Raw genomic sequence first — 15,429 nt, 5'->3', positions numbered from 1 at the left:
CCTTACAGTTTCCCACATCTTCAATTTTGAGTAGAAATTCAGGGAAAAAAAATCAAGTTCCCCTGAATACATTCCTCCCCCACACATCCATTTTTTCCTCCTTTGAAGTAGCAACAGCAGCTGCCAATAGAGGATCCCCCGGGCTTAGAGAGCATCAGTCAGCTTCACAGATGAAGGCAAAGATGAGAAGACGGAAATCCCTTTTTTAAAGAACTTTGCTAATACTTTTCATTCTGAATTCATTCTTTCATTAGTGAGTACTTTTAAGACAATGCTGAAGCCTCAAGACAAGAAGGGCAAAGCACTGAATTCTAGGAGCTACAAGTGGTCCCTAACTGATCACCAAGGGCCAAATCGGAGGAAAGTTATGTGAATGGCCACGAAGATCTCTATCTCCTCTAATCCATTTATTAAAAATATGTTTAAAAACACTTTTATTATATAAATTTAAGGTATACAACATGACATTTAAGATACATATGGGTAGTGAAATGTTTTTTTAAAAACTTGTTCTTTTCATAGCCTACAGTCTCTCTCCTATGCTATTAGAGACACACTTGATTAGCCAAAGGCAAGAGAAAGAGAAGATTGCTTCTATATTTATTTAGAATTACTATGACCCTTTGAGGCTTATCAAGAGAAGACAGAATCAGAGTTGGAACCAGTACTTCTCATCTTAGACCAAAAGTGTTTGCATTATACTTCTGAAAATTGTAAGGAAAAAAAAATTGTAACTATAAGCATAACGTTTCAATACTTTATCTACTCATTACCCACATGTACATCCTTCATGCACATGTAAAGCATACATGCAAAATACAATATTTGAATATATTATATTGGCTTGTTTTGTAAGAAGAGAATCTATTGTAAATTCACATCAAAAATAGTCTTCTTTTTAAATTGAGAGAAGAACAGGAACCAATTAAGAAAATATTCATTTAATAGATGTTTCCTGTGAAACTACTATGTTCTAGGCCCTCTTATATCCATTGAGAATACCCCAATGAACAAAACAGGCAACATTCCTCTCTCATGCAGCTTGATTTCTAGTGATTAAAACAGATAATGAACAAGATGAATAAATAAACTATAGAGCATGCTAACTAGTTCTAATGAGAAAAAAAAAGTAAAACAGCAAAAGACAAGATAAAGCAACAAGATAAGAATAGAAATCTTAGGTGATGTGGTCATCAAAGACCTTATGAGAAGATGATATTCGAATTTAAAAAAATAAAGTGAGAAGATATTTAGGAAATTGGAATCCCACTACAGAAGAGCAAGTGCAAAGGCCTTGAGGTAGAAGATTATTTGCATCTCAGAGGAATAGCCAGAGGGCCATAGTGGCTCCAGTGGAGTGAACAAAGGGGAAAGTTGGAAGAAATGAGATCAGAGAGATAAGAGGAAGAGGCCAGATTATGTAGTGAAAGCTAAATGACTTTTACATGAGTGAGATGAGAATCTGAACATTGGAATAACATAATCTGATTTATGTTTTACAAGATCATTTTGGTTAGGATTTAAAAATGGCTGAAGTGGTAAAAGGTCATTAATTAAGTGGTGGCTTTTGTAATAATCCAGATGAGAGATGATGGTTGCTTGAACATAGAATGGTGGCAATGAGGGCAGTGCAAAATAGTTGAATGCTGGATATATTTTGAAAGCAGAAACTAGATGGCTTGCTGATGAAACTGATAAGAGATATGGTAGGGGGGAATTTAAAGTTGAAACCCAACTTTTTGGTCTGAGCAACTTAACTGTGGAATTGACAATTAACTGAAATCGGGAAGATTGCAGGAATGGATGCATGCATGTGGTGTGTGTGCGGGGGGGGGGGGAGTTGTTTATTTGTTTGAGTTTTTGTTTTGTTTTGTTTTCTTTGCTGTGGGTGGGGAACCATATCAGGAGCTCATTTTTAACATGTTCAATTTAGATGTCTATTAAATATCGAAGTGGAGATGTCAAGTAGATAATTGGATGTGCAGGTCTAAATTGATAGGAGAGGTCTGCTAGGAAGAAATGAATTTGGGAGTCATTAGCATATAGATGAAGAAGAATCAGCAAAAGAGAATGAGAAAGAGAGGTCAAAAAGTTGGAGGAAAACTAGGTGAGTGTGGTATCCGGGAAGCCAAGTGAAGAAATTTTGTCAAGGAGAGGAAAGTAAAACCGATGAATGCTACTTGTAGGTCAAGGAAGTTGAGTACTGAGAATTGACTGCTAGATTTAGCAGTGTGGTGTGATTGGTAGCCTTGATAAAAAGCAGTGTTGGTGAAGTGGAGAAGTGTGGACTAAAACCTAATTAGGAAGAAAGAAATTGAAGATGGTAAATATAAATAACTCTTTCAAGAAATAACACTATAAAGGGAAGGTGAGAAATAGGGGAATGATCAGAGAGAAAGTAGGATCAGGAAAGTTTTATTGTTTTGTACTTAAAATGGAGATAGGAAGTGGTTTTAGCTTGTTAGAAATGCAAATTATTTCCAGCCCGTCAATTCATGAGTGGATAATTAAAATTTGGTATTTCTCACAATGGAATATTACTCCATTCTAAGAAACGACAGTGAGCTAGCACCGTTTATGCTATCCTGGATTAAGTTTAAACCCATTATCCAAAGTGAGGCAACACAAGATCAGGAAAATGGGCTCCACATCTACTCGTCATCAAATTGGTACTGACTGATTAAAACTATGGTGCTCAAATGGTGGTAGTGTTCACCAGGAATTCAGGGGAGGGGGGAGACCCACATCTTAGGGTTGTGGCGAGCATTGTGTGGGGGGTAAGGGCATACCTCTAACCCTTCTTAGGGAGAGGCAAAGATATATAATGTAAGCAAAATGTAAAAAAAAAAAAAAAACTTTTATCAGGTGGTGGGCAGGTGGGAGGGAGGAGTAGGGGAAGGATGTATATTTATATAATGGGTGTGGAGCTTACCACCTGGGGGTTGGACATGCTTGATGCTCTGGCACGGCGGGGGTTGGGGGTAGGGGGGTGGCAGGGACAATATATGTGACCCTAACAATATTTGTACCCCCATAATATGATAAAATAAAAGGAAAAAAAACCCTCCAAAAAAAATGAAATGCAAATTATTTTGTTCTATGTTGGAGCTAAGTCAGATTCTTTGGTTTGACCTAAGGACCTGGGTCTTATGAAGCTTGTCAGTGATTCTTATGTGAAATAATCTGAAAGGTACTGATCTAGTGCACAGAGGAGAGATCAGTCTTACCTAGAAACATAGTCAATGTATCTGTGATAACAGGAGAGAAGGTAGAATATGTGGGCCCATGTAAGGAAGTAGGGAGAGATGGCAGTGGGACCTTATGGAAGTCTTCTTGTAATTGCTTCAACTTCTCAGTGAATGAGGAAGCAAAAATATAAATCAGGCCCTTTACTCTGCTTTGGGTTGAAGTCTTAGCCCCAGAGTCATGGTGTCATGCAGCAAAGTTGTATTATTCTCTTCACCCATGATGGGTGATTGAATTTGACTGAATTGTAAGTAGCATATACTCTAACTTCCACCCAGCTACCCTTTTACAAAGTTGTAAAACTTTCCACCTCTTTTAAACCTAATTGTTCCTTCAGCTAATCTACTCTTTGGCCTGCCCCAATCATGGCATTTCTTACTAAAAGAGGCCTGCCATTGATTCAGCATTTGACATGCCGTAGACACTTTCAAATATATGATCTCATTCAGTCTTGTAAATAACCATTCCACATAGGTAATTTTATCCCCATTTTACAGATGATAAATGGAGACTCAGAGAGACTAACTTAGTCAATATTACCTTTGCTAGTAAGTGGAAGAACCTGGAGAACTACCCTCTAAACTGCCTTTAGGGTGCCATAGCAGGTGGGAGCTGTTTATTTACCTAGTCATTCTCACACCACACCCCCATCATAGTATCCAGCATTCCCAAAGTGATTTCCACACAAGCACTCTGTCTCCCACCTTCTTCTATTTTATACTACTCTTCCTATTTTTCCTATGTAACTTGCTGACAAGAATCCACCGTCTTCTCTAGAGGTCACTCTGGTTTATCCTTTAAACAATCAAAACAATTCATCTTTTGGAGTTCTACCCAATTGCTATCCTCCCCGTCTTCTCATTTTTCTTCACCTCTTCCACCTCCACCTCCTCCTTCAGTAATTTTTCCAGCCCCTATAGTTACATCTTTACATCTACATCTAATAACCCATTTTCCCCTCTGTCTGAAACCATCCACAAATTTAAAATGTGTTTTAAGTCATAAAAATAACGTGCATGCCAACTATTCCCTCTTAAATTTTCTGTTGTTCAGAAAGCAATCTTAATCTTTATTCTCATTTTGCCAAAAAAAAAAAAAACCACAAAAAACTTTTAGGCCACAATTACCTTACCAACTGGCTATATTTTTACCATGTTTTATGTGACTATCAGGTTTTTTCTTGTATTTGACTTTTCGAATCTACCTAGGTTGTGTTCCCCAGAAACCCACACACCGAACACAAACAGCTCCCAAACTATGAAGTATATATGGAGCATTAAAGCAACATTTAACTTTTGTGCTACAAAGTAAAAGAAAAAAATAAACTTCTAATGACAGCCCATGCCAATATTATGTAAAATTACCTATAAGTCTTTCTTACTTAATATTTATTTGCTTGTTAATTATTTATTATATAAGTCTATCATGAAATACTCTGGGCGAAAAAAAGACAGGCTACCATAAAAAAAATCTAATGAATAAATATATTAATAAATAGCTTCCAGCATTCTATGAGCAATAATGCACAATTGTAAGTAGCATATTTTAGAGTTTAAATTTAGCATAAATTTTAGAGTTATTGATCCACTGGGAGATTTTAAAAATAAATTAAGTCTATAGTCAGGTCACATTTTCTATAAGAGTAATAGATTTACTAATATATTCACTGTTTATGTTTGTTATTTTTTTTAAAAGACTGCATAGGTAATTAAATCTAAAGATTATTTTGAATGAAAGCCTAAATAAAATTATGGTAGTTTTAAGGCTGTTGTGCTAAGTTAACTAATTTTGTCATATAAGGCATGTATATTATTTTTACAGGCCATTAAGGCTTTGTGGCCTCAGGAAAGTAACTCATTTCTGAACTCCAGGTGTGGGTACCATTATCATCTAGTGACCCCCCATACTGTAGGCCACTCACATCAAGTACATGACAGTAAATTCTCTTTTCTCCCTAAAGTTATGCTCCTACCTGTATATCTTATCCTGATAAATGACACTCATCACCCAAACCACCCTAAAACTGCAAGTTTTCCCAAGTAACTTTCTCTCTCACATCTATCTAGTCACCAAGGGCTGCCAGTTCTCCTGCAAACCTTCAGGAATCCATTGTTTTTAATCCTACTCCCAATTTCTTAATTAAGGACCTCATCATCTCTTGCCCAAACCATGAGAACATACCTCTATGTCACTTTCCTGTCTCTAATAAGCTTTGTTCTTCCCACAACCCCTTCTGTCTCTCCTGTATCATAAAAATGCCAAAGTAATAATCCACAACATAAACTGAGGAGCTCACTGCTTTGCTTTAAACCCTTGAATTATATACAAAATAAAGTCCAAGCACTTCTTTTTTTTTTTTTTTTTTTTTTTTTTTTTTTTTTTTGAGACAGAGTCTCGCTTTATTGCCCAGGCTAGAGTGAGTGCCGTGGCGTCAGCCTAGCTCACAGCAACCTCAAACTCCTGGGCTCAAGCAATCCTCCTGCCTCAGCCTCCCGAGTAGCTGGGACTACAGGCATGCGCCACCATGCCCGGCTAATTTTTTTTTTGTATATATATATTAGTTGGCCAATTAATTTCTTTCTATTTATAGTAGAGACGGGGTCTCGCTCTTGTTCAGGCTGGTTTTGAACTCCTGACCTCGAGCAATCCGCCCGCCTTGGCCTCCCAGAGAGCTAGGAATACAGGCGTGAGCCACCGCGCCCGGCCAGGTCCAAGCACTTCTGAGTGGCCCTGAAGCCCTTGGGCTGCTAGCAGCCAGTATTTCCAGCCTCATCTAATTGCCAGTGGTAATTCCATTACCACTCACACTATGCTTGTGAAACTTCTGCAACCACTTGGTTTCTTGCCCTGAACACAGCCTGCTATTCCTATATAGAATAATCCCTTCCCCTATTTGCAAACTAGGACTCAATTTTTAAAATGGAAATCACTTCAGTAGATTGTAAGAGTACTACAAACTACTTAGCTCTTTGCAAAGTGTAGTTATTTTTATTTCCCACAACTAATAATCATTATAATTTGAGCTTTTCCACTTTAATGTGTGCCATTTAAACCTGTTCTAAAAACAACACATTAAGCTGATGTGTTTATAAACATCACCAAATCATAAACTTTCACCACTGTTCTATTTCAGTTCTTTAGTGTAGTAATTTGCAACTCTAAGAAATTGCAAGAAGCATTTCCTTTGTATTTTTATCTTTATTTCTTCCTTTCTTTTTAATTTGCAAATAAGAGCATTGTTTTCCCCTGACAGTCAATCTTACATTCTTCTAAAGATGCTATTATTTTGTTGACTAGTAGTTCATTAATAAATATAATTGCCATCTGCCACCTTGTTTCTTAAATTATCAGTAATTGTATGTATTTTAATTTCCAATTTTGGAAGTTAAGCTCTCAAAGAGACAGCCCCCTCCTTTATTAAAGTCAGATAAGATTCCAGATTTATTTTTCAAGTATTTAGATTTGTAAATCCACTTTGCTTTTTGCCATTACTACATTATATCATAATACTAATATAAAATTTCACAATCCTTTCTATGAATGCTCTGTTACTGCTAAGTTTATTGAATAAACTATTGTGCCTTTATCCTTATTGGTTTCTCATGTAGCATGATTTTTAAAATCCTAAAACAGTAATAATATTTGGTTTTCTGGGTACTGTGGTTAAAAAGTAAGGGTTGACTGAAATCATGTGGATATATTTTCAAAAAAAAATAAAAAGCCTGGATTCCAAGCTAATAGATACAAAGAAGAGGAGTCTCTTAGCATCCACCCCTGTTTAAAACTGTTTTTGAGAATACAGTACACACAGACTATAAATATGTATTTTTTTCAATTTTGTTAAAGATATTGTCTTTACTTCTCCTGCCAAAACTACTTAAGAAAAGTGTGTATCTTTGACTGAAAATTCCATATACCAAGAATTCCAGAATTCTCCTAAGGAATCAAAACAATATTTTTCCTTTTTATAGCTGATTTGGTTTCATTTCATTTTCATTCAGCTGTATTTCCTTTTGTGTCTTCTGTCTATATTTTTATTTTAAAACACAATATTGTAAAAGACAATGTCTTCTGATTTCTTTCATTTAGGACCTGAGATTTGTAGGCGGGCAATTTGCAGTATTTGTAAAAAGAGTATAATAAAATTACCCATAAGCCCTGGATTCTATATCCTACATTTGCTAATGGAACTGTCATAAACAGATTATTGAATTTGAGCGCTAGAGGGGCCTTGGAGAGCATGGAATCCAACCTCTGTATATTACAGAAAAAACTGAAGACAAGGAATATTAAGTCACTGGCTAGTCACACAGCTAACTAGAGGAGAACAAGGACTAAACCCTCAGACTTCCTGAGTTCAAGTCCTATGCCCTTTTTCATTCTCTCAAGATATAGACTTTCAATATCAGTCTGTCATTCCCACAAAGTGAAAATAGAGTTAACTGAGTTTCCTGTGTGACTGAACACCTACGAAGCAAAGCCTTCATTCTCAAAAGCAAAACTGGAAACATAAAATTTCTATAACAGAAGATTTTCTCCAAGGCTGCTTTTTCTGTCTGTTCAAGTATAAATAAGGTGCCTAGAGGTAATGTTTGCCACAGGCAGTAGTTATTAATCTCTGACTATATTTTTAAAGCAACAAGGCTAATTTTAGATTGCTATTGAAAAAAATTATCTCCTACTCTCAATATCTGATCATCTTGGAAATTATTTGCAGACTTTGTTTTCATGCTTTCCCTAAAAGCACTCTGTCCTTGCCCAGAGAAATCTGTAGATATTAGGTTTGGTGCTTGAAATGTGCACTTTGGCAGACCTCCATTTAAAGGTGTATTTTTTAATGAAGGGTAAAGAGCAGCTGATTATACTTAGGCAAACCCCAGAGGAAATGGACTCTGTTGATGGTAACTGACTACAGTGGAGCTGGGAAAGCTCATGTTTCCCCCTCCCTCCAACCTCTGCTCTGATAATCACCAACCAAGCTCTATCAAGAATATTTCGTTTGATGATCCAGCAAAGTGTCTGGTAAGGGAGAAACAGGAAGGGCAGGGCACTTCCCAGGAGAGTGAGGAAAGGAGGTTCTGTAAGCTTTCTCCGGTGATTAGTGCTGGGGAAGTTGATCTCCTTTCATGCTGTAGATGTGGCGCGCTGCAGTCACGCCTCCCGCTGCCAGCCCAGCTCCGGGATCCTAATCAGTCACTATGAAAACTCATTAGCTCCACAGCAATGAGTCCTCCACTGCTGAAGCTTGGCGCTGTGCTTAGCACCATGGCAATGATTTCAAACTGGATGTCCCAAACTCTCCCATCCTTGGTGGGACTGAACACCACCACGAGGCTGTCCACGCCAGATACCTTAGTAAGTTACTTTCTCCTGTGGGTTTGTCCATATTGGGAAGCAAGTGCATTAAACCAGTGGGCTTTGTTTTGTAAATTGCAAAGACTGAGATTTTGCTTCTTTATTTACAGGTCGGCTTCAAAGATGATCTATGTAGTAACTTTAGTCATGGATATTTATTTATGAAAACTTTAAAGTTACACTAAAAAAAATAGACTGCTTAAGAAATTAGCTATGAAAGAGAATACTAGACTCATTAAATCCTTAAGGATGAAAAGCTTTAAGTTATCTATATTAATTTGAGGTTTAGAAGGCTTTTTGAAGAACTATGTTTCTTATTATTTTATTTCTTTTAAATGTCTGTAAAATAACTATAATTTTTTCTGCAGAGTAAGTTACAATCTAGTTTTATGACAGCAGGTTCTTCCTTAGAATGCAACGCCTGTGACTGTTTGCAACGAATTCAGCCAGAGAAACCAACATCTTTTAAACATAAACAAATAAAAAATTCTCAGCAATTTAAAGCCTACCAAAAAGACATTTAAGAAAACTAAGAAACATGAACAATTGAAAGCTTATTTGATAAAAATGTCTTCCTATATTGTTTAATATTTTATAAAGACTTTCTATCATAAGTCTCTCTCGTGTAGTCCTCATTAACCTAAAAGTAATGGCTTTTTTAATTCTCCCCACATTCTATCCAAGTCTTTTCTGATAGTTTGAAGTAAAGTTTAGTTAGCAACATGCTGGAACATTTCAAAGAAAGAATGAAAATTATTCAGTTTTCAAATAAAAATTTACAAATTCATATAAAAGGAATATCACGGAAAAACGATTCCTCTGCAATTAAGTAAAAGGCACAAAAACAATTAGGGAGTTTTTACCTTTATGTTTTTTACTTTTATATGGATTTTACTCCAGTGGATCAGAGAAAGTCAGATATGAAAAGAAGTAGCTCTCCATTTTCAAGAGTTGTTTGCTGTTACTAATAATAATCTATCAATCAATGTGTAATTAACTGAGTGGTCTGGCCAATTTAATTACATAATTTGCTAGATTCTCCCAGCGCTTAAGGCACCAGCAGAGCACGTGTGAGGCACACTTTGACCTGCTTTTACATTTTCATCTCCCTTGGGTCCCTCATGGTCCCTCAGTTACTCCATTACTGGGAAGATTCTCTTCCCTACCTGCGTGATGTGGCCCAGCAGGAGGAAGGTAAGAGAGATTTGTAGTTACAAAAAAAGCAACACATGACATCAATAGACAATTACAAAACAAATAAACTTACATTATTTGATTTTCACTGGGCCAATTTTGTCAATGTCCAAGTACCCTGATTGTTTTCAACAACACAGTGGATGAATTAACTCTTTGAGAAAGATGAATCTAAACTAAGTAACTAATGAATGAGTTATATTTCAAACTTAGTACCTTGGTTCCGAGATGCATATTTTTTGTCTATATTTGGTTTGGTTATTTTCTACTGTTGTCAAATGAGGAGAATCAAATTTCCAAAATTATGCATTATTCTTTTAGGATATCTAGTTATCTTGTAAGTTTAAAGTGAATTCATTCTCTTTACTTCCTGATTAATAATTTGTTGATTGAAAAATATAAAGCATTGCTATAGGTCCACGTATCTTCTGCCTCGGTCAATTCTTACTTTTGATGTCTCCTCGTTGGGAAAAAAAACCAGAAAATTTAGGGAACTTTTCACTATAGCTAATTAAAATAAATCAGTAAGTGATATTCTCTAGAATAAAGAGGTTGCAGGTTGCAAAAGCCTTTTTGTTCTTTTGGTATGCTTCACAGAATTACAATGTCTATGACATTTCCCTAATTATTCAAGATGATTGCTCATACCTTAGGATTCCCATAGTGAAGAATGAATGAATCTGTAGTTCTTAGATTAGGATCATAAAGTATTAATGCTGGAAAGGTGGAAAGAATCTTAATTCATCCAGCTAGCTATGTTCATGCTATTTTTAGCAGCAGAAATTCTTTTTATGACAAATTAAACTTTGTATCATATGTACTGAATAAATATTTTTTCAATAAAGTTTGAAATGAAAATCCAATGTAAAATAGGCCATGGGTCAAATCATAAATGGTGGGGAGAGGCATATCCTGGGTCTCCACCATCTGTCCCCTCCCCACACAATCAGCCCCTTGCCTCAGTCGAGATATCTGTAGCACCACAGAAACCTTAAAGCTCTCAAGAGTTTAGTCGGAAACATGACTGACCTAATCCACCCTCTTTATTCTGCAAGTGGGAAGACTGATCTGGAAAGTATGTGTGGCTAAAAGTCAGATTTCCTCCAGCTGGTTAATTACAGAGCCAAGTAACCACAACCCACCAGCCCCATGCACCACTTCCTTCATTAGTCCCACCCCGCCTTGCCCCTGGAGTCCCACTAGGTCCTCTCTGCCCTGTTCAGATTGTTTCCCTTGTCTCTGGATTTCTCTCTTTTACCCTCCTATACACCAACAGCCCCATCCTTTAAAGTATCCTGCCTCCTCTCCCTAACCTCAAAGAGTCAGAGAAAAACTATAAACTGAATCGTATATAATGGCCACAACTATTCTCAAAGGTTTTGAATTTATAAAGAAGAAAAAAATCCTCCTCTGTTGGCATTTTAGGTATTATGGCAAAGCAGTGAAGGAGGCTTTTCTGGATAGGGGATTCTTCCTGCTGCCTCTTAAATAATTCCATTAGGGACCCTTGCTGCTGCTTTCATATAGAGGGCTGGCAAAACTGTTTCCTTAGATGAAAGAGTTAACGTTCACTGGCCCAGTGGGTATAGCTGTAAAGTAGTAAGCCAGCTCCTCTCAATTTTATTACCCTGTGTTCTCACTTTAAACAGTATGAATGGGATGAGCCTGCAATTATGTACACACACACACACACACGTACACAGGTAGGTGTTAAGAGTTGTCTTGTGAGTGTTCATGGAACGTTAAGATGGCAAACAAACACAGATTTACACAAACATGAGCATGGTCTTTCTTTAGAATGGTGGTTTCAAATGACCTGAAAAACCAAAAATAAAAACAAGAAATATAAGATCGAAGTCATTAAAAATTGATTAAATGTGTTTCTGGAAGAAGGTGCCTCTGAAATAAGCAGAGTTCATTTGACTATCTCAAAACCCGAAAGAGGGTTTTTAAATTTCCAGGAGATTCTTATCAGTAAGTAGTTAAGTACAGCTCCTTATTAGGGGAAAGAGCTCGCTCTTGTCTTTCTTAGAATCTTGAAACATTCCTTTATGCTGGTTGGCCCTGTTTCTCTTTTTTTCCTCCTAATCTATCCACTGGGCTTTTGGAGAAATCAGTGTGAGGAGAGGAAGCCTCAGTTCTCAGAAGGCTCCGGCTCCCCCTGGCACTTCTCTCAGGATGCAGAGTAACTTCCCCTTGAGGCTGAGCTTCTGAGAAGTCCCCCATGCTGTGGGCTTCACACTGGCAAGAACCTGGAAAAGAGCAATTAAAAAGAGCAGAGGACATTCAGGGACCCCAGCTGCTCTCAAACAGTCAGCCCTACCGCTGTGGTGGGAAGAGGCCTCCAAGGGACCTGTGGGCATAAGTCATTTGTTTGCTACATTTTCAAACATCTGACCGGCTTCCCCTCATAAATAACTACTTTGATGAGTTAGTCGATTTAAAGTTCTGTAAAATGAGTAGAATACCCTGTAATGAACTGTCAATAACCTCTAAGTTTCTTATCCTCAACTCACCAACGTGTTTTTAGCTCTGGATGAAGATATTTGACTTCACTCTTTTGTATATGACCATTTTTTCCCAAAATCTTTAGGCAAAGTCCATTTTTGTGATAGAGCAATTGAACAAATTAAGAAGGGATGATGGGTGAGAAGACAGAATAACAAATCTTTTCTTTTCTTTTCTTTTCTTTTTTATTTCAGCATATTATGGGGTACAAATGTTTAGGTAACATATCTTGCCTTTTCCCCACCCGAGTCAGAGTTTTAAGCATGTTCATTCCCCAGACGGTGTGCACTGCATCCATTAGGTGTGAATATACCCTTCCCCTCCTCCCCCCTCCCACCTGCCAAACACCCAATGAATGTTATTACTATATGTGCACATAAATGTTGATCAGTTAATAAGAATTTGATGATGAGTGCATGTGGTGCTTGTTTTTCCATTCTTGTGACATTTCACTTATTAGAATGGGCTCCAGTTCTATCCAGGATAATACAAGAGATGCTATGTCACCATTGTTTTTTGTGGCTGAGTAGAAATCCATGGCATACATATACCACATTTTATTAATCCACTCATGTATTGATGGGCACTTGGGTTGTTTTCACATCTTTACAATTGTGAATTGTGCTGCTATAAAAATTTGCATGCAGAAGTCTTTTTTAATAGAATGTCTTTTTATCCTTTGGGTAGATGCCCAGTAATGGGATTGGTGGAGCAAATGTTCTACCTGTAGCTCTTTGAGATATCTCTATATTACCTTCCACAGAGGTTTTTCTAGTTTGCAGTCCCACCAGCAGTGCATGAATGTTTCTATCTCTTCGTATCCATGCCAACATTTATTGTTTTGGGACATTTTGATAGAGGCCATTCTCACTGGAGATAAGCGGTATCTCATTGTGGTTTTGATTTGCATTTCCCTAATGATTAGAGATGTTGGACATTTTTTCATGTTTCCTGGCCGTTTTAGTCTATCTTCTCTTGAAAAGTTTCTGTTTATGTCCTTTTTGATAGGCTCACTTTTTGATAGGGTTGTTTGATTCAGAATGGCAAATCTTGAGAATGCCAGAGAATATGATATTGCCTTTTTATAAAAGAAGCATCAAATGGATAAGCAGTAGATTTATTCTTGTTTAAGTGCCTAAAGCAAAAGTACAGCCAAAGGGGGAGAATTACAAAGATAGGAGTTCAGATGATGCCCTTCCACTTTCATCAATGGAAGCCTATGAAGCAGTGAAATCCCTTATATGCAAAGTTCAATGGAAACACAAGGACACATAGAGTTTCATTGAGTGTAAAGACATGGGACTAAGTATGATTTCTAAGATCCTTCCCATTTTAAGTCATTGTGTTTTCCAAAGGGTATGAGTAGAAATGACAAACCTAAATTTTATGATGTCTTTGGTCTTTTGTTTGTTATTTGTTTTTTGTTTTTATAGTTGTATTTTTTTAAAGCCCAGTGGTTTCCTTGACCAAAGAATATGCATTTCTTATTTCAGTCCCAAATATTCTGTGTAGCAAGAAAACAGCTACACAGTGACATCTTTATTAACACATCCTCCAAAACACAGATTCTTTTAGCGTGGTCTGTCAACATCTCTCTAATTCCCGTCCTCACATTTCTCTTCTCTCTGCAACTGAAGCCATTAGAATGCTAAACCATATTTCACTCTCTGGGACCAAACCTGTCCTCAGACAGAAAATTTATAAGGGGTTTCCCTCACTCAGGTATATCCACTCTAAATCAAATAGGTTTTAATAAATAGATTTCTTTCTGCTTACATCCCCCATCTTTACACCACTTTCAGTAGCTAGATTCCTTTTTGCCTCAGCCTGTGCTTTTATGAACCACCTAGAAAATCAGCATAATACATAATATCTCGCCATGTTCAACTGGTTGATTTTCTTCCATTCTAGGATCAGAATGCTCTCCCCTTGCCTGCCCCTCCATTTAGGCCCTTATTAATGACTGCAGTGCCTTCCACAAGAATATCTGACCTTGTATTGAAGGTCAGATTGTAAGAATATCTGACCTTGCTCAGTCTTCACTAACTGCTCCTCTGGGATGCCAGTGGCTGCTGGTCTCCATGCTCTTTGGATAAGGCCCTCTGCCTGGTTGGGTGCATCTCCTCCCATTAACTGCAGAGGGCTCTGCCTCCTCTAAATCACTGTTGATGGTTACTGTTAAATGGATATGGATGATCTATCTACATTTATCTGAAGACAATGAGCATAAGGAGCTCTGGGCTAAAAGTTGTGGAAAACTAGTTTAAACCCCATATGTGACATTAACTAGGTATGTGACTTGGAAAAAAAACGCTTAATTTTTTTAGTTTCAATTTCTTCATAAACAAAGTAAGATATTGTCTATTTCTAAGGGTAATTGGTTCAAAAGAAGTGAGACTAATACAAGAGAAGGGATTTTATAAGCAGCACACTTATTAAAATGCAAGGTATTCTGATTAATTTTTACTTTTACCTCTTAGGCCTCAGGATTCTTCTTTTCTGGTGCAAAGACCCTAAAGTTTTTAGGAAAACTCTCATAGAGCAGCTTTGTATTTATAAGACATGGACTTGTAAATTAACTTATAAGCAAAGAACCCAGGCTTGAAATACAATTGTTAAAATTATCATTTTAACTCTCCTATTTAGAACATTCTTAAATATTTCATGAGTCTTGTAATATTAAAAACTGCTAAATACTTCATTTAGTTCTTCTAATTAACACCAAAGGTTCAAAGAGAGCTGAATCAGTAATCACTGTGACTAGTAATACTTTGGATAGTAACAAACGATATACACACTCCAGATCCAAGTACTAGGCTTCATGGTTTAGCCCAGAAAATCCTCTCAGGGTTATCATCACCATGTATGGCAGGGCCTTAAAATATTATAATTGGTGGTGCAATGTGGTAGTTAAACTTCAGGCTCTGAAATAAGACTGTGTGAGTACAAATCACAATTCTACTCACTACTCCTTGTGTGTCTCTAAGTCTCAGTTTTCTCATCTATAAACTGGGCGAAATAACATATCTAGTCCACAGCAGTATTTGTGATATTCAAAGAAAATAGTGCATATAAACTGCCATATAAATATATAAACTGCTAAGTAATAGATAGAGCTCTATAAAT

At 36.9% G+C, this 15,429-nt stretch overlaps 1 protein-coding gene across 2 annotated transcripts in view; it reads left to right on the top strand.

Moving 5' to 3' along the window:
• OLFM3 (olfactomedin 3) overlaps positions 1-15,429 on the top strand; it is a 204,361-nt gene that overhangs the window by 143,430 nt on the left and 45,502 nt on the right. The window contains exon 1 of one of the 2 annotated variants that reach the window (XM_075999899.1): positions 5,830-8,601. The exons of the other annotated variant lie outside the window; for it this stretch is intronic. Coding sequence (XP_075856014.1) covers positions 8,470-8,601 — 132 coding nt within the window. The 5' untranslated portion in view covers positions 5,830-8,469. Of the gene's footprint in view, positions 1-5,829; positions 8,602-15,429 lie in introns of those variants that run through there. 2 annotated transcript variants of the gene reach the window in all.

This window comes from Microcebus murinus, chromosome 2 (genome assembly GCF_040939455.1).
Source record: "Microcebus murinus isolate Inina chromosome 2, M.murinus_Inina_mat1.0, whole genome shotgun sequence".
Taxonomy (NCBI): Eukaryota; Metazoa; Chordata; class Mammalia; order Primates; family Cheirogaleidae; genus Microcebus; species Microcebus murinus.
This window is presented reverse-complemented; position numbering and strand designations above follow the sequence as displayed.